The sequence below is a fragment of the Rhincodon typus genome, unplaced genomic scaffold (assembly GCF_021869965.1).
Source record: "Rhincodon typus isolate 14 unplaced genomic scaffold, sRhiTyp1.1 hic_rhity00002236, whole genome shotgun sequence".
NCBI classification, from domain to species: domain Eukaryota; kingdom Metazoa; phylum Chordata; class Chondrichthyes; order Orectolobiformes; family Rhincodontidae; genus Rhincodon; species Rhincodon typus.
Genome location: NW_025967874.1, coordinates 1 through 24716, shown reverse-complemented (window position 1 = coordinate 24716; position 24716 = coordinate 1). Strand labels below are relative to the sequence as shown.

The 24716-nt window shown below is 39.9% G+C and overlaps 1 protein-coding gene across 1 annotated transcript; it reads left to right on the top strand.

Annotated features, from left to right (window-relative positions):
- Positions 1-5434: 5434 nt before the first annotated feature.
- LOC109917165 (zinc finger protein 800) lies at positions 5435-17201 on the top strand (the record flags this gene model as incomplete). Its single annotated transcript, XM_048593031.1, has 2 exons — positions 5435-7216; positions 10265-17201. Coding segments are annotated over 2 exons (1796 nt in total), but the record flags the coding sequence as incomplete, so codon positions are not given.
- Between the last annotated feature and the right edge of the window lie 7515 nt (positions 17202-24716).

Below are 24716 nucleotides of genomic sequence, written 5' to 3'. Positions count from 1 at the left end.
GTGGAGGGGATTCTCTTTTACCAAATATTCCTCCTTCATTCAACATCAGAACTGATGAACAGTTCCTTCATTGTGTTTGTCTCTCATTTCTCCAACTACTTCGTACCTAAGCTTTTTTGGTACCTTGGTACCTAAGATGAGACCATGTGTTGGCGTTATACACTTTTCACTGTAATTCTGTACTTGAGTACATGTGACAGTACAATCTAAATCTGATGTTTTTGGGCCCTGCATTGTGCAATTTAATTTCAATGCTGCCAAAGACAAAAGAGGACATGCATTATTTGATACTGCAGAAATAACTCCCTGATTGTGGCATTCTTTGAGACACCCTGAGTTTGTGATTGGGTACATAATAAGCGCAAGTGTGTCACTGGAGAAAAAAAAATTGCAAAAAATCTATTGGAACCACGTCTGATGTCCTTGGCTGCCAACATGGTGCATACGTTGATTGTAATTTTGCAAAATTCCCTAGATTATGGAAAGGCCCCCATGAATTGGAAGAAAAAGCAAATGGAAAATCTCTAAGGAGGGAAGCTATAGGTCAATTTATCTTTTATCTATCATCATTGAAAAATGGTCCAATCCAGTATGAAGGAGGTAGTAATAAGGCATTTAGAAAATCGTAATGCCATTAGGCAGAATCAGCATCATTTTTGTGAAAGACCGTTGTGTTTAACAAATCTAGTAGAACTCTTTGAGGATATAACAAGCAGGGTGGAAAAGGAATGCCAGTAGATTGCCTTTCAGAAATTCGAACACATAGTTAAGTGTCACATAAAAGCTTACCGCACAAGATAAGAGCTTGTGGTGATATACTAGCATGGTTAGAGAAGTACTAACTAATAGGAGACAGTTGATTTTTCAGGTTCAGGAAAATAAATCATTTTCAGGTTAGAAAACCGTAACTAGTAGAATTCTAGAGGGATCAGTGCCTGGGCATCAACTATTTACAATCTATATTTAATGACTTAGATGGGGAGGGGGTGTTGTGGGGCCTGGGTACTTGAGAAATATATATTTTGACCCGTGTTAGTTGGGTCCTTATCAGTTACTTCAGGATCTGAAAGTGCTATAACGGACTCTCTCAAAACATAAGCACATAAGGCTATAGATTTGACTTTGACAGTAAAACTGTTTATTATGCAAAGGAGGTCTAAATAAAACAAAGCAAGCTATCTAACTATAACAGAGTGTGAAAGATTCAAAACACATTGCAAAACAGAAGCCTATTTAGTTGGGAATATCATAACTTTACCATTTCTGGAGGGAAAATAATGATAAATTTCCCTTCCCTATTCATCTGTAGGCTTGACGTAACTTCTATTTTGTGAGCTAGGAGGGCATTTCCTTGAATTCTTCCAAAACTGAGATTTTAGACTTTCTCGACTTTGTTTGGTTTGAAATCTGCATTGATTATTCAATCTGGTCAGGAAGTCAAAGAACAAAGAACAAAACAGCACAGGAACAGGCCCTTCAGTCCTCCACCTGCAACGACACATTTTGCCCTTCCATACTAAAACTGTCTTCCCTTACAGGATCTGTATCCCTCTATTCCCTTCCTATTCATGTACTCATCCAGGTGCTTCTTGAAGGCTGCTATTGTGTCTGCTTCCACCACCACCTCTGGCAGTTCATTCTCGGCACTCACCATTCTTTGTGTGAAAAACTCACCTTGCACATCTCTTTTGAACTGCCCCCACACCTTGAACCTGTAACTGACCACACCACCCTGGGAAAAAGCCTCATACTTTCTACTGCATCCATGCATCCATCCATCCATCCACAGTCTTATAAACTTCTTTCAGGTCACCCCTTAACCTCCTGCGTTCCAGTGGAAACAAACCCAGTCTGTCTAACCTTTCATCATAGCTAAAATCCACCTATACCAGGAAACATCCTGATAAACCTTTTCTGCACGCTGTCCAAAGCATCCACATTCTTCTGGTAGTGTGATGACCAAAACTGTATGCAATATTCTAAGTGTGGCCTAAATAAAATTCCATAAAGCTACAGCATAACTTGTCTATTCTTCTACATAATGCACCTTCCAAAGAAGGCAAGCGTGCCATAAGCCTTTTTTTATACTGCCTTATCTACCTGCACTGCCACCTTCAGTGATCTGTGGACCTGCACACCCAGATCCCTCTTCTGCATATCAATACGCCTAAGGGTTCTGCCATTCAGTGCTTAATTTCTACCTGTACTTGACCTCCCAAAATGCATCGCCCCATGTTTGTCCGGATTAAACTCCATCTGCCGTTTTTCTGCCCGTGCCTCCAAATGATCTGTCTCCTGATGTATCCTCTGACAATCCTCCTCACTATCCACTACTCCACCAATTTTTGTATTGTCTGCAAACTTACCAATTAAACCAGCCACATTTTCCTCCAAACCATTTATCTAGATCACAAACAGCAAAGATCCCAGCACTGATACTTGTGGAACACCACTAGTCACAATCCTCTAATCCAAAAAGTATCCTTTCACCTCTACCTTTTATCTCCTATGACGAAATCAGTTCTGTATCCAACTTGCCAGCTCACCCTGTGATTTCACCTTCTGTACCAGTCTGCCATGAGGTTCTTGTCAAAGGCTTTACTGAAGTCCATGTAGACAACATCAACCACTTTTCCCTCATCAATCATCTTCGATACCTCCTCAAAAAACTCGATCATGTTAGTGAGGCGTGACGTCCCTGCACAAAACCGTATTTTCTATTGCTAATAAGTCCATTTGCTCCTACATGCATATAGATCTTGTCCCTGAGAATCTTTTCCAATAATTTCCCCATTACCAACATGAGGCTCACAGGGCCGTAATTTCCTGGATTATCCCTGCTACCCTTCTTAAATAATGGGACAACGTTAGCTATTCTCCAATCCTCTGGGACCTCACCTGTGGCCAGAGAGGATGCAAAGATGTCTGTTAATGCTCCAGCAATTTGTTCTCCTGCCTCCCTCAATATTCTGGAATAGATCCCATTAGGACCCGGGGACTTATCTACCTTAATACTTTTTAAGACGCACAACACCTCTTCCTCTTTAATAGCAACTTGGCTTAGAAATTTGACACCCTTCCCCAGAGATCATCCTCCACCAATTCCTTCTCCTTGGTGAACACCAACACACAGTATTTGTTTCGGACTTCACCTTCCTCTTCTGGTTCCACACACTGGTTCCCTCCTTTGTCCTTGAGTGGGCCAACCCTTTCTTTCCCTGGCTACCCTCTTGCTTTTTATATATGTATAAAAAGCCTTGGAATTTCCCTTAATTCTGTTTGCTAATGACTTTTCATGAACCCTTTTAGCCCTTCTAATTCCTTACATTCTTTCCTACTTTCTTTATATACTTAAAAAGCTTTGTCAGTTCCCATTCTCTTAGACCTTACGTATGCTTCCTTTTCTTTTTGACCAAGGTCACAACATCCCTGGTCATCAAAGGTTCACATAACTTGCCATACCTATTCTTCATTCTTGCAGGAATGTGCCACTGCTGAATTCATGTCAACTGCAGTTTGAAATACTCCCACGTGTCTGGAGGTGGCTGTTTGAGGGTAAATCCACAATCAAAATACTCCAGTTCCTGATTAATATTGTTGTCGTTCACCTTGCCCCAATGTAATACCTTCACCCGAGGACTGATGTTGTCCCTGCCCATGAGTATCTTAAAACTCATGGTATTATGGTCACGTACTCCCAACTGCTCCCCCACTGAAACTTCACTCACGTGGCCGGGCTCATTTCCCAAAACCAGGTCCCATATAACCCCTTCCCTGGTTGGACTGTTTACGTATTGTGTCAAGAAACCGTTCTGAATGGCCCTTACAAATGCTGCCCCATCCAAGCCCTTAGGATGAAGTGAGTCCCAGTCAATGTAGGGGAAATTAAAATCACCCGCCACAGCAACCCTGGTTGTTTTGTTTTTACATCTTTCCAAAATCTATCTACATATTCTGTCCTCTGTCTTCCCCTGGCTGTTGGGAGGCCTGCAGTATACCCCCAGCATTGTGATCTCACCTTTTTATTCCTGAGTTCTTCCCATATTGCCGCACTACACGAGTCCTCTGATGTTTCCTCCCTCAGTACAGCTGTAAGATGCATTACTGGTAAAGGAGTAACTCCCCCACCCCTTTTACATCCCCTCTTGTCACACCTGAAACATCTAAATACTGGGACATTCAGCTGCCAGTCCTATCCCTCTTTCAGCTAAATCTCCGTAGTCTCAATAATGTCGAAATAAGTCTTCACAAACTGCACTTTTCCGCTTCCACTTTGCCTTCCCTGCTGTGATGAAAATGGTGTGGTGGTAATGTTGCTGCACTGTTAATCCAGAAACCCAGGTAATGTTCTGGGAATCCAGGTTCAAATCCTCCCACAGCAAATGGTGGAATTTGAATTCAAGAAAGATCTGGAATTAAGCTTCACTTGCTTTCTCAAATGGCAAACAGCAACTTGCACATTCTCCTCTTTTAAAAGCAGCATTGATTTATTTTTTTTCTTCCTCCCTTTCAGTTCATAGTTCAAAAATAAAAAGATGTCTTTACATTGAAGAGCACTTGGAACTGAACGACACTTGAGTTGAATCTATTAAAAGTATCGTGAAGCAGTCCTACTGGCTGTAGGTTGCAACATGCACAAAGACCCAGTGTTAGCACTAGCTAATATCATGTCAAGTTTTGTTGTTGCTATCTACCACTATTGTTATTTTGGCTTAAAGAACTGTAGCTGTTATTTCCTATCAATATGTAAATACTTCCTATTCTTAGACAATATATTGAACATCATTAGATCCAGTTTCTTCACAAATAGTATTTTCTTCATTGAAATTCACTCCAGCGATGAGCACAAAATCTGGCCTGATATTTTTGTGCAGTACTGTGGAGGCCTGCGCTATTGAGGGTGACTCCTTTCAGATGTGGCCCTATCTTCCCCCTCAGGTGGACATTAAAGGTCCCAGTATATGAATCAAAAATAGTAGAGAATTCTCTTTGGTATTAGATATTCTTTACCCTTCATCCAGCATCACTGAGAACAAGTTATTTATTCCGTATTTCATTTACTTTCTTCAGAACCTTGTTCTGTGCAAATTGGATGCATATTTCCAAAGTCAGTGTCCTTAAAAGTGAAATGTTTTAGGAGATTTTGAGGCCATGAGAAATGCTATACAAATATAAACTGTTCTTTCCTTATTATCATGTGATTAAGTACTGTTACTCAATCTTACATACATACATTTCTTTATTTTGAGTCAGTGGAAACTGTTGTGTTAAGGTTATAATTAGTCTATAGAAATTGTGACTCATTGACTTTTCATAGATTATTTTTACAACAATGTTAAAGCTGCAATTTCATTATTTGAATAATCTACACCGTTCCACTAAAATAATAAATTATATTGGAATAATTTTTAGAATTTATCATTTTTATTTTAAGATTTATTTTATGCACCCCATCCAAGTAAGCTATTTCTACAACTTTTAGATTTCACAGATCCGAGCGATAAACAGAGTCACACTATACGGGAACTTTTGGAAGCAATTTACCCCAGGGTTGATAAGCAAGAATACATCATCAAACTGGAACCCATAGAAACAAATCATAATGCAGTGTACCAGCATGTAACTAGACTCGATGATTCAGTCCTCAATGTAGAGACATACAGTCCTGAAACTTCGAGCCCGTTACCAGTGCAAGAGTCAGATATTGAAAAGATGCCAGAGATTGTACCAGAGGAAACATTGGAACTTGTCCATTCAGTTCCTTCAGAGCTTATTAAGAAAGAAATATCAGCCCAAAGGTTAGAACAAAGTCCGGAACCTCTCCTTACAGAGATAGAGATCTCCAACGGTTCCAGTCTTGCTCCCCACTTGGTCTGCTGCCTCTGTGCAAAAACTTTTAATTCCCGACGTAGTGTCAGGCGACACATTAGAAAAGTACATAAAAAGAAGATGGAAGAACTGAAAAAGTACATCGAAACAAAGAACAGTGCGGGGCACCAATCCTCCCTGTCTAACACCAGAAAGCGCTCAAAGGGCATTGGAGTGGTCACTGTGGGTAGGAACTGTCCCGTCTGCCACAAGTTCTTTGCCACAAAAGCAAATGTACGTAGGCACTTTGATGAGGTGCACAGAGGCCTAAGGAGGGACTGCATTACACCTGACATTGCCACCAAACCAGGGCAGCCACTTAGCTTGGAAGAGACATCAACTGAGCATCTGGTGGTCCCTGTGCCTCGCAAGCGCAAGTCTTCCTCAAAAGCAGAGTACAACCTGACAGCATGCAAGTGCCTTTTGTGCAAGAGAAAGTATAGCTCGCAAGTTATGTTGAAGCGCCACATGCTGATTGTGCACAAAATGAATCTGGGAGAGAGTCTGTCCAAGCCCCCGGAGCAGAGTACGGCTATGCTGTGCTGCGTGGAGTTGACTGAAACTAGTGCCTACTGCACAGGCAACATAGAGGGGTCTCTGCCCACCAATAGGCCCTCACCTCAGGGCGAGCCCAAAGGCTCAAGCCAAACGGGAGAGAAGAAAATCACCCCAGTGCTGAAAAACAAAGTGAAACAAGAAAACGAGAGTCCAAAGGCTTCAAGTCCGGCTGCTGTAATTGGCCACTCCAAGCCCAGGAAACCCAAGCTCTCGATGGGTTTTGACTTCAAGCAGCTCTACTGCAAGCTGTGCAAGCGGCAGTTCACCTCCAAACAGAACCTGACAAAGCACATTGAGCTGCACACAGACGGCAATAATTTCTATGTCAAGTTCTACAAGTGCCCGCTTTGTACCTATGAGACACGCCGCAAGAGGGATGTCGTACGGCACATAACGGTAGTGCACAAGAAGTCAACCCGCTACCTGGGCAAAATCACCGCCAACCTCGAGAGCCGAGCAGTGAAAAAACCGATAGAATTTGTGTTGAACAGAGTGCCGAGGAGAGGCCCCCAGAGAGACGAAGCCAAGCACACCAAGAAGCACGACAGCACTTCTGCCTCCCCTGTCCCCTGCCCTGCTGTCACTGGCAGGAAAACTGATGCAACGGAGCCTGGCACTGAAGTAAAGTTCACCAAACACTTTTCACTGCACAAGTGCACTAAGTGTGGAAAAGCATTTGCCAAAAAGACCTACCTGGAGCATCACAAGAAGACGCACAAAAATGCAGTTGTAGCGCCGGAGGGAAATAAAAATGTTGGCCGCAGCACCCGATCCAAGGCCCTTCTCTCTGGTAAGAGTTCTGGTAGGCTTCATTAATTTTGTGATTTTAAAAGCTGTAATCTTTGTTTGCTTACTGTTCCCTTACCCTCGAACCTCCCATTTCAAAATTTGTGTATTAACATTTAAAATGTTACTAATGGCAACTTTGAACTTGCTCTCCATGTGGTCACCCACACAATCAACTGGAACACACTAGCTTTAGATGTGCCCTCATTTTAGTCTAATCTTGGATGGGGTGCGCATCAGAGTTTCCAGTTGATCCTGTGTGTTTCCTGCCCAGTAACTCCGATTAAGTTTGATCTCTTTGCTTTGTTTAGTATCATAGGTAAAAGTCAATATTTTCTTTCTTTTTTAATCAATTAAAGAATTCCTCCCCCCGCACTGTTTAGCTGTTTTACCCAGACCCGTTGGCAAGTAGATTTTTAGTGTGTTGTGTTTGGAGCCCAGTTCCTCCACCTGGGTGGAATTGCTTGACTGTCTTAGTTGACAATAAGCTGTGAAATGTGTCTGGGCAGTTTGATTTTTATTGCAGATTATCGTATGTATTGGAGCACTGTGATTTAAAGTCATTGACAAAGGGGGAGATGAGACGGTATTTTAAAAATGCAACGCATTACTATGATCTAGAATGCCCTGCCTGAAAGGGTGGTGGAAGCAGGCTCAGTATTAACCTTTTAAATGGAATTAGGTAAACATTTGAAGGGGAAATTTTGCAGAACAAACTGGACAGCTGGGTTTTAAAGACCAGAGCCAAGCAGAGTGGACCAAATGTCTGCACCTTTTGATGGATCAATCTGTACAATGTGGACAAACAGTCATACCGTAGTGGGGCTTGGTTTATAATTGGTTATATCCTGGCTGCTAGTCACAAGTGGATAAATTGTTCTTTGATTTAGTGGCAGGTAATCCCTATGTTGATTTAAAGACAATGCACTTTTTTTATGCAGTAGGGCCCAACCCTAAATTTGCTGTATGACCAGTGAAAATTCAGCGCACACACACACACACAATTTGACTTTGTGTTCAAGGAAGAACCTCTGCATTTCATTGAACGTGGGGGTGGTCACTTTCATTTTCTTCCTGATTTAACACCACTCTTTCATCATTTTTCGGTATACTTTATGTTAATGTGTGGGATATTTACTTAAACTAAATACTTCCTGTCCTGTGAAACTTTGAAACACTGATGTTCATAGCAGTGACCAGCTTTCACAGAATCCCGACAGTGTAGAAGCAGGCCATTCAGCCAATCAAGTTGACACCAACTCTTTGAAGAGCAGCCCACTTGGAGCCACCCCCGTACTCTATCCCTGTGACCCTTGATTCCTCATGGCTAATCCACCTAGCCTGCACATCTTTGGACTGTGGAGGGAGACTGGAGCACCCGGAGGAAACCCACGGGGAGAATGTGTAAACCCCACACAGACCTCACTCAGGGCTGGAATTGAATCTGGGTCCCTGGCGCTATGAGGTAGCAGTGCTAACCATTTTCAGATAGCCACTCCCTGGTCTGTGAATGCTCCGAGTAATTATGTCATTGGGCGATTATAGCTGATTTAGGACTGAGACCAGAGGAACCTCCTTCACACAAATTTGAGAACCTTTGGAGTACTCGGAGAGCTGTAGTTGAACATATTTAAATCAGAGATTGATATATATTTTAAGAACTTTGAAGGGAATTAAGAAATGTGGGTATATCATGGGAAGGTAAAGCTGATCTAAACAGGTTAAGCATTAAATGGTCGTTCAGAGAGAGGGACCAAATGTTGCTCTTGCTGTTACTGCTTATGACCTATATTTAACAATAAGATAATGATCCTTTCTAGATTGATTAAATTACCATTGCTGTAGTTTTAACTATTTTGAGACATTAATTTAAAAAAAAACAGGGAGGAAGGAATTCAATGGGATTTGCAAAGAGATTTCAGGAACAGCTTAATCGTACATCTAAAAAGCAATAAATATTCTTAGATTTTAGATCCCAAATCAGTTGAGGTTGAGAGGGGTGTTTCATTCCAGGCCAGGAGCAGATGTAAAGCTTGTGACAGGAATAACATACAAACCAAGTTATCCAGTCTAATTGCCTTGAGTCACCCCTTACAGGAGAAGATTTATTGGGTACTGATTTGAAGATGATGTCGCCTATCTTTGAAGCAAACTAAAAACATTGTTCTATCTGTTCCTGGATTGATGTTCACCTGGTGCAGTAGGTCTACAAAGAAAATTAATTTCTCAGTATGGCTGAAAAAAAGAAATCTGAAGTTTTTTTGTTGTACACTCATCAGGGCAGATGCAAAAATACTAAATTTCAAAGGGAACAACAGTTTATACGCATGGGCTCTAGTTTGTTGAGACTTTGTCATGCAGAACGCACCAAGGAATTACTGAGTTTTTTCCAATTAGAAGGGCCCTATCCTCAGGAAATGGGCATTTCATCTCTTACAATTAAGCAAAAACATTGGGAGACAGCAGTCCGCTGGTACGTTTCCTATGTCAATGTCTTGACCAATCTGAATCAACTTGTATTTTTGAATATAAGCAAAGCTTCAGGAAAGTCTTTTTCCATAATGCGTTCTACGTGATAACATCTCGGTCAAGCAGAGTTGACTTATCAACCAGTCTCGTGCATGTAGATTGTTGTACCCTTTGAAATTTGGCGTTCTTGTATCTGTCCTGACAAATGTGTATGGAAAGTTTCAACAGTATTCTCCGTTTTTGTAATATTGTATGCCAAGTAACTGAAAATAACTATTGCTGTAGCCTCAGTATAATCATGAAGGTAATATAATTGCTATAGAATATTAATGTGCTAAGTTTAAAATAAATTGCTGCATTTGCTGACTCATTAGTAGATGGAATAGCCAGGAAATAAAGATACACGGTGGAAATGCCATTATGAAAAGGCTCATTGCTACCTTTTACTAATTAGCCAAGATTGTTAGTTGCATGAAGGCTGAAAGGCTTAAACAATCTGACATGCTGTTTTCACCTCTTAACACTCTTAACAAACATCAGCACATTAAACTTGTCTTTTTTTTTTCAAATCCTTTCTGCCCAGATACTTCCAGATGACATGTCCATAAATGGACTTTTTGGGATTCTTGTCGTTTGAAGATTCAAATTGGTAGCCGAGACACTGAGAATCATTGAGTAAATAGCAGCTGTGAAGAAATAGGAAACCAAAGCAGCATGGGCAGGAAATTAGGAGCAATTCTGTGAAATGACGTTCAAAACAAGAGAAGATTATATCTTTAAGTACCAAAATGTAAACTGGTACAACATTCCGGACTGGCTGACCTGCCACTCTGGCAGAAACATACTGTGCTGTACCAACATTGAACAGCATGTTCCTTTCCAGCACCTTGGTGAAATGTGCTCTGCGCTCACGAGTGAATAGATCTTGCAACTGACAAATCTTTTATGGGAACAGAGGAACAGGTTGATTGAAAATCGTGGCACAGTTATAATTCTGCTGTTAGTGGTGTATGTTTGTTACGAACTTCTAGATCTCTGATGGCGTGGCTTAGCAGAAATCAGAAGAATTTTTTTTTTTGGAACAAGGAGAGAGCACCATGCCACGCAACACTGTTCTCCTGCTAAGACTCTGCTGTACATAACCTGACCTTTCTGTTTTAAGATCACAAATTCTAATTGCTGTGCATTCCTGAAGTCAAATAGAAAATGAAGAAACCAGCAGGCAATGACATTTCTTTTCTTGTCCTTTTTATATATTTTTTAAGGGTGATGCTAAACTTTTGCATGTGATTGTCACTTCCAAAACCTTTACATATCTATAAAAAGGTTGCAAGAAAATATGATTAACTGCACCACACTTATAGCTGAAATTAGAAACAATAACTGAAATATATCCTGATAGCAAGGGAAAACTAATTTATATCTAATTCTTATATAGTAGACCAGTTTTTAACATGTTCATTAAAAGTATGAATGTTTTGATAGTCAGTCATTCACAGGAGAAAGCAATAGATTTAAGACGACGAAATGATTTTTTTAACCATGACAGAGTGTTTGTTTGTGTATGTGTGCTAAAAATTGTGGATTCTGTTTAAAAAGAAAATTTCAGTGTAGGTACAGCAATCTGTTTGCACTTAAGTCCAATATCCTCAGCTGAAATGTAATTTTATTTTGGGCTGCCCTTAGAAATAGAGAAGATATATATTGGAAAGTAAACAATGGCAAGAATATACAAACACTGGCATCACTTACTGCCCTCAACTGTTTATCCTTTTAAAATATTAACCTGTTTTGATGCAAATTATACAGCAACTAGCTACATGGTTAATTAATTGTTTTCTTTACAAATAGTTTTCTTTTTACAATTATTGGTCCATGACAATCTTAAAATGACCAATATTGTGACTTACTGATGTTAAGCATTGAAGTATAATAGTTTTTAACATTTGGTAAGATGACAAATTATTTTCTAGATTGTCAGTTTTTGGATTGTTCATTAGATTGACAGCAACACAAATTTTAATTTGTCAAAATTAACCTCAGTTTGACAGGACAGCTGTCTGGTTTGAGGGTCTGGTGAAGCTACTAAATATAGGAAACAATGAATACCTGCAATGATGGCAAGATCTCTTAGTGAGACATCCCAAGCATCTTTTTATTTCTCCAGTTCTGAAAATCTATTGTATTGAATATTGATTGCAAAAGCACATAATTTTACATTACCAATTTTCAGGAAATTTTGAGTTCAAACTTGAGTTATTTGAAATGGAAAGAGACTCAGTGGGAGCCTGCTTGATAGTCAGCAGTCAAGCCTTCTCACTGCTGTTGTTGTGTGAAGTGGCCTGGATATAAACTCATTCAAGCCAGTTTTTCTCATTGTCAAATTGTGAGAGACCATGTCTAATATCAAGTTTCCATATGCTTTTCATTTTTAAATACAATCCCTTGCCCAGAGAAGGGCTGGTAGAGAAGTTTTAGTCTTGCTGATATTAACTGAGGTGTGAGTGTGTGTGCGTGTGTGCGTGGTTGAAGTTGAGGGTTGTCTGACTTTCATTGGCAGGTCGGCCACAACTACAGACTTGTTAGCACATTGCAAGTCTTGGATGTGCTTGAGGGTCACCTTTTAGTCTCCAGCCTGTTGAGTTTGAAAAGCTTCCCATCAAGTTGAAACTTGTGACCCCTTCTTGAAGTTGGACCTGAGTAAAATCCATGACCAGCCTGGCTCTGTGCCAAGCAGATTCAAAACAGTTTGGACGCCAGTCATTGCAAAGGATGGTTACTTTCATGCTGTCATGCAGGAGTTTCATTGTAGTAACAAACTTGGCTAGATGTACAATTCTCTTGAGTACCTTCAAAAGGGCTTTATAGTCGATGCAGTCAGAGGCCTTTGACAGATTATTAAAAACCATTTGGAGCTCTTTGTTTCAGATACTTGGATTTTTCAAGTGACAAACATCATGTCTTTGATTTCTCAAAGCGAAATTGGCTCTCTGGAAGGACTGGTGGGAGCTGGCCCAGGATGCTTTCTGGGAGAATCTTCCTATGGAGGAGCCGAGGAATATGTCTGTATCATTTTCCCAAATTGATTTATCACTCTACCTGAAAGTGTGATGTAACAAGCATGTGATGTTATACAAACTGGTTTTGTTTTGTTTCGTACAAATTATCCAGTGTCTATTGATAAATTCCCAGGTGTTTTGTTTTAATGCAATTTGTAATGTTAACAAAGAGTGAACTGCTACAATGCATTTGTATTCCCAGGCCTGAGTGTGACAGGTTGAGCAATCTAAATTGTTGATCAGTCTTACCGACTCACCAATTGCTAAACCTCTCTTTGCCTGAATTACACCACGTCACTGAGTGGAAAGTCTTGTTTTCATTGAACAGCTTGGATTATACTAAGGGTATGACATCTGTGTAGGGACTTTGGTTCATAGATGCAACGCCTTTCCCAAACCCAAAAATTGGAAGTAAGGTCCCCTGACTAAATGCAACTGTCTCTTAATTGTATCATTGTTTACTCAAACTTGGAATACGTCATTTTTATTTTATTGGCTATACAGAAATAAGGATAAGAATATTGAAGAACTTCTGATTTCCATCGGCAATTAAATTAACAGCTGTTGGGTAATATGGCGCTATAATTGCCCTGTTATGTACGCATGTTTAGATATCTTGCATTAAGAAGAGGTTTAGCAAACTTAGAAGTATGATATGATCATAATATCATGTAGTAACAACAAATTGATACTTTCCAAAATGAAGCACAAGAATAGTTTTAGTAAAGCTTTGCACTAAATAAATGCAGTGACTGCCTATCAAACTGAAATGACCTAAAAACACAATTCTCCATTTCAGCTATTCTACAGGGAGAATTACTTGGGAGTGTAACGAGTTTTGAGGTCAAGCAAAATGCAATTTCTGAGGAAATAAAATTGCATTTAGTTGTGTGTTGCATACAGTATGTCTCTGCTAAACATTGACTCGCTTAATATTGCTAATGGTGTCAATATATCGTTCGATGCTGTCAGTTTTATTTTAATGTAGTTTATCAAACCTCCTGTGGTCTGCCCTTCAAATAAACGGTTTCCTAACACTTCTGCCTTCACCCCAGTCCCTCTCCACACCACTCACCCCTCTTCAAAAGTCTGTTGCCACCCTTTCTACAACATTTAAAAACACTGCTTTCCTGGATAGTGCCATCAGATTTGCTATGCTCAATCTAGTGGCCAGTGTTCATCAGTGCACTTGACACTGATCTCACAGAATCATATGTTGTGGGCCACAGATTGTGTGAGAATTACACTGAGATTGCCACTTGGCTTCTGTTTATATTAAGAGTTCCACACTTCTGAAAGGAGATTTCAATCCGAGCTCTTTCAAAAGTGCAGAGCGTACCCCAAAACTAACAGGTGCAGAACAGTTGAGGGAAGGCTAATTGTATTCCCTTTTCTCACAGCAGCCAGATGCCATGTCCGGTAAATTAAACATCCAGCGTCACCAGCAGCTACTGACAGCTCACGTGCTTATCCTTTCACAGGAGCAAAGTGTGAGGGTAGGGTGCTGGTGAGACAGGGATAAAGTGCTAGGATGCCTGGGCACAAGGTGGGGAAAAGGCCAGGTAAGTGACGGAGCATATTTTGTGATGGATAGGAGGTACTGGGTCTGGCAGTGGTGTTGAGGTTGAGTTTGAGACAGAGACAGACTGTTGGGTGGTTACCGGGAGGTGTTGTGTCAGGATCTGGGTTGCAAAGGATTTGAAGGAGGAGACCTTAAGAATTCCTCCAGCATCCTCTGTTTTTATTTCAGATTTCCAGCATCCACAGTGTGTTGCTTTTATCTAGGCTTTTAATAATCTACCTATTCCTGACTTTTTTTTAGAAAACTTAACTGGAAATCTCCAAATTATGCAATTTTAATGGATACTTTGGGGGTAACAGGCATAAGGAATTGTCCATCAGAATCTTCAACTTTTCAGACAATTCCCTCAGAAACTTTGACATTGGCAATTCTGCAGGATCCGTCTATGTTGCAGAAATGGCTATTTGGCCATCAGAAAATCTGGGCAGCAGGTAATTCTACATTTTGGTGATGTGTTTTATTTTGCAAGCTAACTCAGCTCAGAATGCAGTTTTGCACATGTACAGTAAAATGTTTCACCTCTTGCATTGCACAGTTGTCCAAAAGAAAAGAGAAAGGAATCTCACTCTAGTTTTAACATTGATTCCCATGAGACAACCCATGATTCACGTAAAGGTCTGATATTCAGGAATGCAGCCGTTACTTTACTTGAGGGCTTACCCAATTGCGTACAAGGGAATGGAAAAAGACATAAAGGAACTGAGCTGAACTTGAAGTGATAAAGTAATGAATTTGTTTCTTGTTAGGTAAATGAATAACAGCAAAGCTTTCCTTCTGTTAATATTTACTGCTTTGCATTTAATATTGTATCAATGATATCCTATTCAGACAGTATGTTAATAAAATCAATTGAGTTTATTGAAGGCTTACTATTGAAGAAATTAGATATCCATTGCCATTATTTTAATAGGTACCTAACAATAAACAATAATAATCACTTTCATAACCAAGTATTTGAAATACTTCATCTGCCTTTTTTCTCCATGTTTCAACGCTTGCTTCCTCTTACTGAATCATGGAAATGTTATGGTGTAAAAGGAGACCATTCAACCCATGATGTCTGCTCTGGATCTTCAAATGAGCATCATTACCTAGTGTCAATCTCCTGCATTTTTTTCCCAGATCCTTGCACATTATTGCCATCCAGATAATCATCCTCCTGAATGCCTCAACTGAACATGCCTCCACCACGTTTCCAGGCAGTGCATTCCCCCTTCCCTAACTACTGGCTGTGAGAAAACATTATCTCTTACATCACTTTAGCAGCATCTTATTTTTTTTTCCTGTTTTTGAGTAGAAAGCTCACAAATTAATGTTGGCCACAGGCAGCACAAACTTCTCAAGTTTGGCTGGTTGTGTTGTGTCAGGATGTGATAGAAATTTAAGCGTTGGCTGCTGAGGTTTGTCATAGGAATGTTGTGGTTGGCTTCAGCACAAAATGGAAGCGTCAGACACTTGCTTGACTTTCGTCATTATACAGGATTATGGGGACATTGAGAAGACCAAGCTTGGCTCTGATGTACATCCAGGCGGAAGGACCTCTTTTGTGCTATATGGTTCTATTCTGTTCTAACCTTGTTGGAATTTTGTTTGAAAACTTCCAAGAATAATGGTTTCTGGGCTGAGGCACTGGATGTGTATTTCTGCAGTGAGGAAGTAAACGCCTTGGTGAGGTGAAGGCAGAAAGCTAAAACAAGGTAGTTGAAGTGAAGGAAAACTATGTCCACTACCAAAAAGAAACGTTTAGTTTATGTAAACTGCGCTCTGTTAGAACAAAGATCGAGTAAATACATCCTTGACTGTCAAGTGGTTCTAAATCTTTAGCTCCAGTGAGTACTTTTGAGGCAATTAAGGGTACAAGGGTATTTTTTGAATAATCCTGCCGCATAATTTTGTGTAATCTAGAAGCTGAAGTGTCACTGAATACATAAGGAGCCCATTTAGTGAAGAAATTAGTAAACTTCATTACTTCATTTTAGGGCCCTGAAACCAAATGTCATGTATGCTTCCAGATGCAACTGATGCCTCTTCATATAGAACAGCTTTTATTTAGCTGTTTGATTTTTATTTTTCTGAGGCACCAGTTTACTGGAGCATGAGGGGGGCAATGAATTTGTGATTAGTAGCAAAGTAGCTGAGGCAGTTATTTGGGTTTAATAGCGAGAGGTCATTAGTTCTCAACCTTGTTCTTTGGGAGGATACTACTTCAGAGTTTTAGAAAATTTTACAAGTACCAGCACAGTTTATTACCTTTACAGTGAGAAAACATGACAACAGCATTTCAGATTAGCTCGATGATCAGGGTATCGGTAAATGCGTTTGAAAAGTTGGAGGGAAGGAAATAATCCTACAAAATTAAACAAACTATTTTGCTCATTTGAAAGAGACATTCTTGTGGTTTGCAGTTTTCTGTGAATATTTTTCTTCAGAAATTCACACTTACTACTTTTTGTGTGTGTGTGTGTGTGTGTGTGTGTGTGTGTGTGTGTGTGTGTGTGTGTGTGTGTGTGTGTGCACATACTTATATGAAGGAATGTGTTGTTAATTGTACTGGATATTAATTGCTGCTATAGGTAAATTGAATGTAGATGAACTTTGTCTTTGGAACAAAGGTATACTGAGGAAGCCTGAATGAAGAAACCATGCTGGTGCAACAACCAGAGTAGTTGTCACTGCAGAGCAATCAAATATGAACTCTGACTCAATCCATCCACTGTTTTATTCTGTGATGGTGTCATATGACAAACTGTCCTGAACATTGTTCAGAGCAAAGAAAGGAAAATTGCCTAAGAATTCATCTGGGTGGCAGTGACTAGCAATAGAGCATTGTACTGACAGCAACATTAAGTATAACAGTAAATAAAGCCATTGAAATTGAAGTTCTGTGCACTGTGTCTGTCTCTCGTTCTCTCTCATAGATTGCAGAATTAATTTTTGTTTACGGGATTTTCACCTTAGTTCTACAGTCTTAGAATGCTTTTTAGACTTTAAACTGAAGAATCTTTTTGTGTTTGATGAAATTTACATTTCCTCCACCTACCCAAGTCATGTTGAGTGTGTTTATCTCTACTGCAGTTAGAAGGGCTATCAATACCACTGGAGGGTGGTCATAGAGATGTACAGCACTTCGGTCCAACTCATCCATGCCAACATCCGACATAAATCTAGTCCCATTTGCCAGCATATATCCCTCTAAACGCTTCCTATTCATATACCCTTCCAGATGCCTTTTAAATGCTATAATTGTACCAGCTTCCACCACTTCCTCTGGCAGACCATTCCAAACACATCCCACCCTCAGTGTGGACATGTTGCCCCTTAGGTCCCTTTTAAATCTTTCCCCTCTCATCTTAAAGCAATGACCCCTCTAGTTTTGGACGACTCCGCCCCGGGGAAAAGACCTTATTTATTTACCCTATCCATACCCCTCATGAATTTATTAACCTCTGTAAGGTCACCCTTCAACCTCTGATGCTCCAGGGAAATAGCTCCAGTCTATTTAGCCTCTCCCTATAGCTCAAACCCCCCAACCCTGGCAATATCCTTGTAAATCACTTCTGAACCCTTTCGAGTTTCAAACATCCTTCCTATAGCAGGGAGAACGGAATTGCACATAGCATTCCAAAAGTGGCCTAACCAATGTCGTTTAGAGCTGCAACATAACCTACCAACACCTATACTCAATGCACTGACCAATAACGGTAAGCATACCAAACGCCACCTTCACTATCCTATTTACCTGCGACTCCACTTTCAAGGAACTATGAACCTACGCTCCAAGATCTCTGTTTAGCAACACTCCCCAGGACCTTACCATTAAGTGTATAAGTCCTGCCCTGATTTGCTTTTCCAAAATACAGCACCTCACATTTATCTGAAGTAAACTCCATCTGCCACTCTTCAGCCCATCTGATCGAGGTCCCGTTGCACTCTGAGGTAACCCTTGCTGTCTACCACACTTCCAATTTTGGTGTCATCCGCAAACTTACTAACCACCCCTCCTATGTTCACATTCAGATCATTTATATAAGTGACTAAAAGCAACAGACCCAGCACTGATCCTTGTGGCACACCGCTGGTCACAGGCCTCCAGTCTGAAAAGCAACCTTCCACCATCACCCTCTGTCTCTTACCTTCAAGCCAGTTCTGTATCCAAATTGCTAGTTCTCCCTGTATTCCACATGATCTAATCTTGCTAACCAGCCTACCATGCGGAACCTTGTTGAAAGCCTTACTCAAGTGCATTTCGATCATGTCCACTGCTCGGCCCTCAACAATTCTCTTTGTACTTCTTTAAAAAATTCAATTTAGTAAGACATGATTTCCCATGCACAAAGCAATGTTGACTATCTCTAATCAGTCTTTGCCTTTCCAAATACATGTAAATCCTGTCCCTCGGGCCTCAAAGATTAGAGTCTTGGGTTACTGTATTTCTGATCTTTACATGTTTAAGCATCATACTTCTCTTCAAATTGTCGGTGAAAGAAGTGGTCCCAGATAGATTCCTGTTGGACGGAACGATCAACTTTAAACCACTCTGAGAAGTACCGTTTAGCTTTTACTGTTTCATCCCTTTTTATTTAATAAAACTTTGCTATGCTTTATGTTAAGGAATCCGTAGAATACGTGTTGAAAACCCACTAAGATAGGTTGGGAATTTTCATTGTTCTTTTAAATTCTGGAAGTAAAAGACAATAGCGGTAAGAGTGACCTTTGAAGTTGTGGTGATTCTAAAAAAAGTAGATATTCTAATATCCTTTTGGAAAGGAAACTTACTGTCTTCGCCAAGTCTGACTTGTGTGAATCCATTAATTCCATTTCGTGAAGCAAATTGGTCAACATTACCTGGTCTGACCTACATATGACTCTAGACCCACAGGAAAATGGTTTACTCTTGGCTGCCCCCAGTTCAAGGCAAATTGAGGATAGACAATAAATGCTGGCCTTGTCATTGATACCCAAGATCCATGAAATAATTTTTAGAGGTCACACACCAAGATACCAACTTGACTTTAAGTTGTTACATGAAGATTGGTACAACTTGGTTGTTCAAAGAGCTACTCCATTTCAAGATGTGGGTGGCACAGTGGCTCAGTGGTTAGCACTGCAGCCTCACAGCACCAGGGACCCGGGTTCAATCCCAGCCTTGGGTGACTATCTGTGTGGAGTTTGCACTTTCTCCCTGTGTCTACCTGAATTTCTGCTGGGTGCTCTGGTTTCCTCCCACATAGAACATAGAGCAGTACAGGCCCTTTGGCCCTCGATGTTGCGCTGGCCTGTGAAACCAATCTGAAGCCCATCTAACCTGCACTATTCCATTATCATCCATATGTTTATCCAATGACCATTTAAATGCCCTTAAAGTTGGTGAGTCTACGACTGTTGCAGCAGGGCATTCCACGTCCTTACTACTCTGCGTAAAGAACCTACCTCTGACATCTGTCCGATATCTATCACCCCTCAATTTAAAGCTACGTCCCCTCGTGCTAGCCATCACCATCCGAGGAAAAAGGCTCTCACTGTCCACCCTATCTAATCCTCCGATCATCTTATACGTCTCTATTAAGTCACCTCTTAACCTTCTCTAACGAAAACCGCCTCAAGTCCCTCGGCCTTTCCTCCTGTCCAAAGATGTGTCAGTTAGGTGGATTGGCCATGCTAAATTGTCCATTGTATCCAGGAATGTGTTGGTGTATCGGTAGGTGAGCTAGCCATGGGAAATGCAGGGTTATAGGATAGGGAGGTGAGTCTGGGTGGGATGCTGTTTGGCAAGTGGCCTGTTTCTACACTGCAGGGATTCTACTCGTGTAGGTCTAGAGCTACCTGCTCAAGGCAAACAGGAATAGGTAAGTAATACCAGACTTGCAAATAACACCAATATTCAAAATTAAATTTCAGAAGCTTAAATTTGTTGGTCTTGCTCTAATTCCACAAATCTTAAATTATCCAGTAGTTTCCTTGTGCTGTCTTGTCAAAGGCTTATCTAAATCTCACTGTTCACTGCATTTACTGCACTTCCCCACTCACCATATCTGTCACTTCAAAGTAGTGACGAGATTTGTCTTTGAAATCTTCCTTTGAAAATCCTGTGCTTCACATTATTCGCGCTCTCTCTCTCTCTTTCTCTCTCGCTCGCTCTCCTGGTTATTTAGCTATACATGCAAGTAAATAATCTCCAAGCTCCCTGAACCACAAATGATAAACTCACTGACCTGTAATTATCCTTTAAGAAAATATGTTGTATTAACTACTGACCAGGCCTATAACAATCATTTACTGTCCATAGTGCTCACAAATATGAGTGGCAGGATAGGGTGGTATTTGGTATTTGTACAATCTGCACAATTTTTCATTTGTGATTGATTCAACCAAACTTGGATGTCTCATCTAAACTGTTTGACTGTACAGGTACAGTGCTGAGGCTAACCAAAGGGAGGGTGAGATGTTGATTCAGCTATCAACAGTGTTGGTACAGAAGCGTGTCTGCACATATTGTCAAACAAGAATCGCTCAGACTGAAGGTGGTAATGTTGGATGGGATGTGAAGCTATTGTTAGAGGTTCTGTGGTCACATTTTGAGAGGTAATAGTGGAATCAAGGAAATCCTTCTATACCTCCCTGAACTGGATAATTTGGAGAGATACTTGAACAGGATAATGTGGTAAGATTAATACTTTGGTACATTTTGAGGTTCATAGTTAACTTTGAAAATTCTGTTCCGTTCAATGTGCGGGTAATTGACAATTTAAGTCAGCATGCCTGATAAGCTAAAACAGGTTTTACCTAAAATATACACCGAATAGATCTCATAGACGGAAGACTCACTGTAGTCCCTGGACCACTTACAGATTCCACAAAGCAAAATTCTTTTCCATGCTGTTAATGAGTTCACTTCAGGTCCGTCTCCGGGAGAATCTCTAGAGAGTGTGAAACTAAACCTAACCATTAAGAACTTGCAAAGAAGCTAAATTTTAAAGAGCTTTACTCCTGTGCAAAATGGATTTCTGAATTTCATCAGTTCAGACTTGTATGTGCTTCTAATAGCAGAATAAAATGAAGTTATATCTTGGAGCTTTGAGGGTACCCTTAAAGGTCAAGGTGACTAGTTTCCTGCTAGTTGCAGTTTGATTGCCAAAAATGAAGATTCTGAATTTTATTGTTTATATATGCCCGTGGAAAAGTATCTTGTTAAATCAGAGAAAGTAATGGGATCGTTACCCTTTGAAAAGTATGAACCAATATGACCATCTCTCAGAAGAAGCTGTTCTTTCCTGCTCTTTTCTGCACAAACCTTATCAATTCCCTGGATCATTGAAAATAAGGAAAAAATTAATGTGCGCCTTTTAAATCCTTTGTGAGTACGAGTGGTGGAATGTTTCATGCCGTCTTTGTTAGTGCTTGCTAATTGTTAGGATGGCTTCTCAAAAGTGGCATCTCAAAAGTGACCTCTTAAATACATCATTTGAAGAAACACTGACATGAACATGAAAATCTAAACTATTGTAACAAATATAAGCATTCACTGGCAGCACAGTGCTTATTGATGAGCTCAATAAGGTCTCATATCCCCTTGACAAAAAGGTATAGGGAGAAAACAAATTAGATTACTTTTAGCCATTTATAACTCAATAAATGTTCGTGTTATGGTCCAAGGCTGCAGCAATACCAAGCCCACTGTCTCATAAATTAGGAAACAAACTCTTAAACTTTTAAAAATGGAAGGATTTGGTACAAAAACCATGAAGTGCAGTTTCTTTTCCCTCACAAACCAACGTAGATTGTCAAATTGCTTAATAATCTCATGAGTGGCCTATTTAATCTCGGAGTAAGTTCTGTACAAATGCTGTTACTAAAAAAAAGCATTTTGTAAACTTTTGAAAACTGTTAGCCCTGCACAAAATTAATGATGGATTCAATCTTGCAACACTGTATGTAATGTTTCTCTTCAAGTATTTATGCAATGCTCTTTTGCAGGTTAATATAAAATCTGCTTCCATCACTGTTTCTGGCAGATTCTAGATCGTAATTGGAATTTGTGATGAGGAATTTAATAGGATAGGCAGGTTAGATGAAATAAGTTGAGAGGAAACTCGTGCTGTAAGTAGAATTAAAGCTCAGCACCATGGAACTCTATTTATGCTTTCCTATTATAACTTTCTAAGATCACTTGAGGAATTCTTTTTTTCCATAACAAGACCATATTTAACTCCTCTTCTGAACAACACAAAGGAGGCCAACTTTTAAAGAAGTCTTTAACAATAGGACAGACCAAATTACAGGTTTGAATACTGTAATATTCTGATTCTACAAATAAAAAATCTCTGGCTGTCCACAAGCCCTTTTGTTCTCAATTAATACCTTCCGTTCACAAACACAAAAATCAAGTAATTAACAAAATACTACAATGCAGCAGCTTAGACTTGTACAACAGGGGAAAAACAAAAAAGAAACCTGTAATTGGACTGAGCCAGATGAGCCAAAATAATCTTTCCTGAAAATAGAAACAGGGACGGGTGAAATACAAGCATCTGTGGATACAGCAAGAATTAACATTCCAGGGCAGTGATAACTTTTTAATCAGCATTAAGGCAAGGTGGAAATGTAAGCAGGCTTTACACAAGTGAAGGGAACAGAGTTGGGGATGCTGGTAGTGAATGGAAGAAGAGCAAGTCTGAGTGTGGCAGTCTAAAGATTTTGTGTTATGGGCAAAGTACAAAAACAAAATAAGTGTCCAAATGAGTGCTGTCTAAATATTTACAGTCATTCAAAAGCAAAGTAAATGAATAAAAAGAAATCACATATTTGTTTGGTAGGACAGAACTTCAATGCTGAAAAATGACTTTGATGAAGCATTTCATTTTGTACCCAGATCAAATGCAAGAATGCCAATTTCAACTGACCACAACAATTTATACTATGCTGTCAAATCTGACTGGCTAAGGCATTCATGATTCTGTATCTTGCAACATTTCTAAACATCAGTAAATTCGGATCACCAGAAAAGAATAAGGTAACGAATGAACAAAATTAGGGGTGCCAGAAAGAGAGGAGATTAATTCCTCTCCTTGCATTACTCTCGGTTTTGTCAGAGGCATAACATAAAATGAGAAAACAGGTATTCAGTTCCACTGGTTGGACATGAAATTAGGTGACATTTTTAGTTCTGGTTTAATTTATGATGGTTTAACCAATGACACCATCCTATCATTCACACAAAAAAGCAGATGTTTGACTGCACTCTGCTTCTCCATTTTCTCTAGATTGATCACTTTTACAATCAGAATATAATTCTACATCCCTATCACTACAAGCAGTCATTCTCTGCTCCATTCCACTTGTCCTTCCTGTTAATAGGGTGCAGATGTCTTTCTCACAATGGAATTCACAACCTTCTCAACAAGCTTCCTACTACCCAACTATGATTTAACACTGTGTTTAATGAATTAACAGTTTTACCTAGTTCTCTGGATCCAGTGCTTGGACAGCACTTGCCAGTGGAGAGTCCCCAGCCATTACCTGAAGAGGCTGTTGGCCATGTCAGATTCCAAAGGTTTGTGGTTCCAAGCCTAATACTTTTGAGGATAGTTTATGCAAACATTACTGAATGCATTAGTCATAAAAATGAATTCTGTAAGGAACTTCTCTATGTTAGAAGAAGAATGCTGCTCCTGTCATTCACAAAGACACTTTAAGTATAGAATAAATGTGTTACTTCAGTGTACCGGAATGCGTGCACGACAAAATCAAACATCCCCCAAGGCTGTGATCTAGTCAGGGAAGGAGCAAGACCAACAAAAGTGAGCTTTTAAATCACTATCATAAATCTAGAGATTATCTCATAAAATAACAATGAAAGGGGATTAGTTTTACTTTCAAATCACAATTGGCATATTTAGTACAGATTGAATAAATGATGTAATTCATTTATACCACAATAAGTAAAGAAATAAAATGGTAAGCTCTATATCACTTTAAGTTCAAATGTGACCTATGTTATCTCACAAATGGTAGTTACTCTAGTAATGCTAGTGTGGCACTTCTATTGTTTTGTCACAATTCCTTGTTCTGTTTTTTGAGTTAATAATAAATAGTGCAAATGGATGCTTCAATGTATAAGTAGGTCTTTGCTTTGATTCTTCACTCTGTGCTGAATGAGTTGTTATGAACAGCAGGTAGTGGTTGCCCTGGACCAGACAGGAGAAAATTGTCCAGGGTTCCAATTCATAACGACCTCATGCCTCTTGTTAGTGCATGTGTGAATGCCTGTCTAGTCAAGGCAGAACAGGACTGGCACCTGGTTGCAAACCTTCACTATCCCATATGCTATTGGCATTCACTATCAAAGATCTCACAATAATGTCCACTTGACTGAAGAGTAGACAGTGTCAACTTTC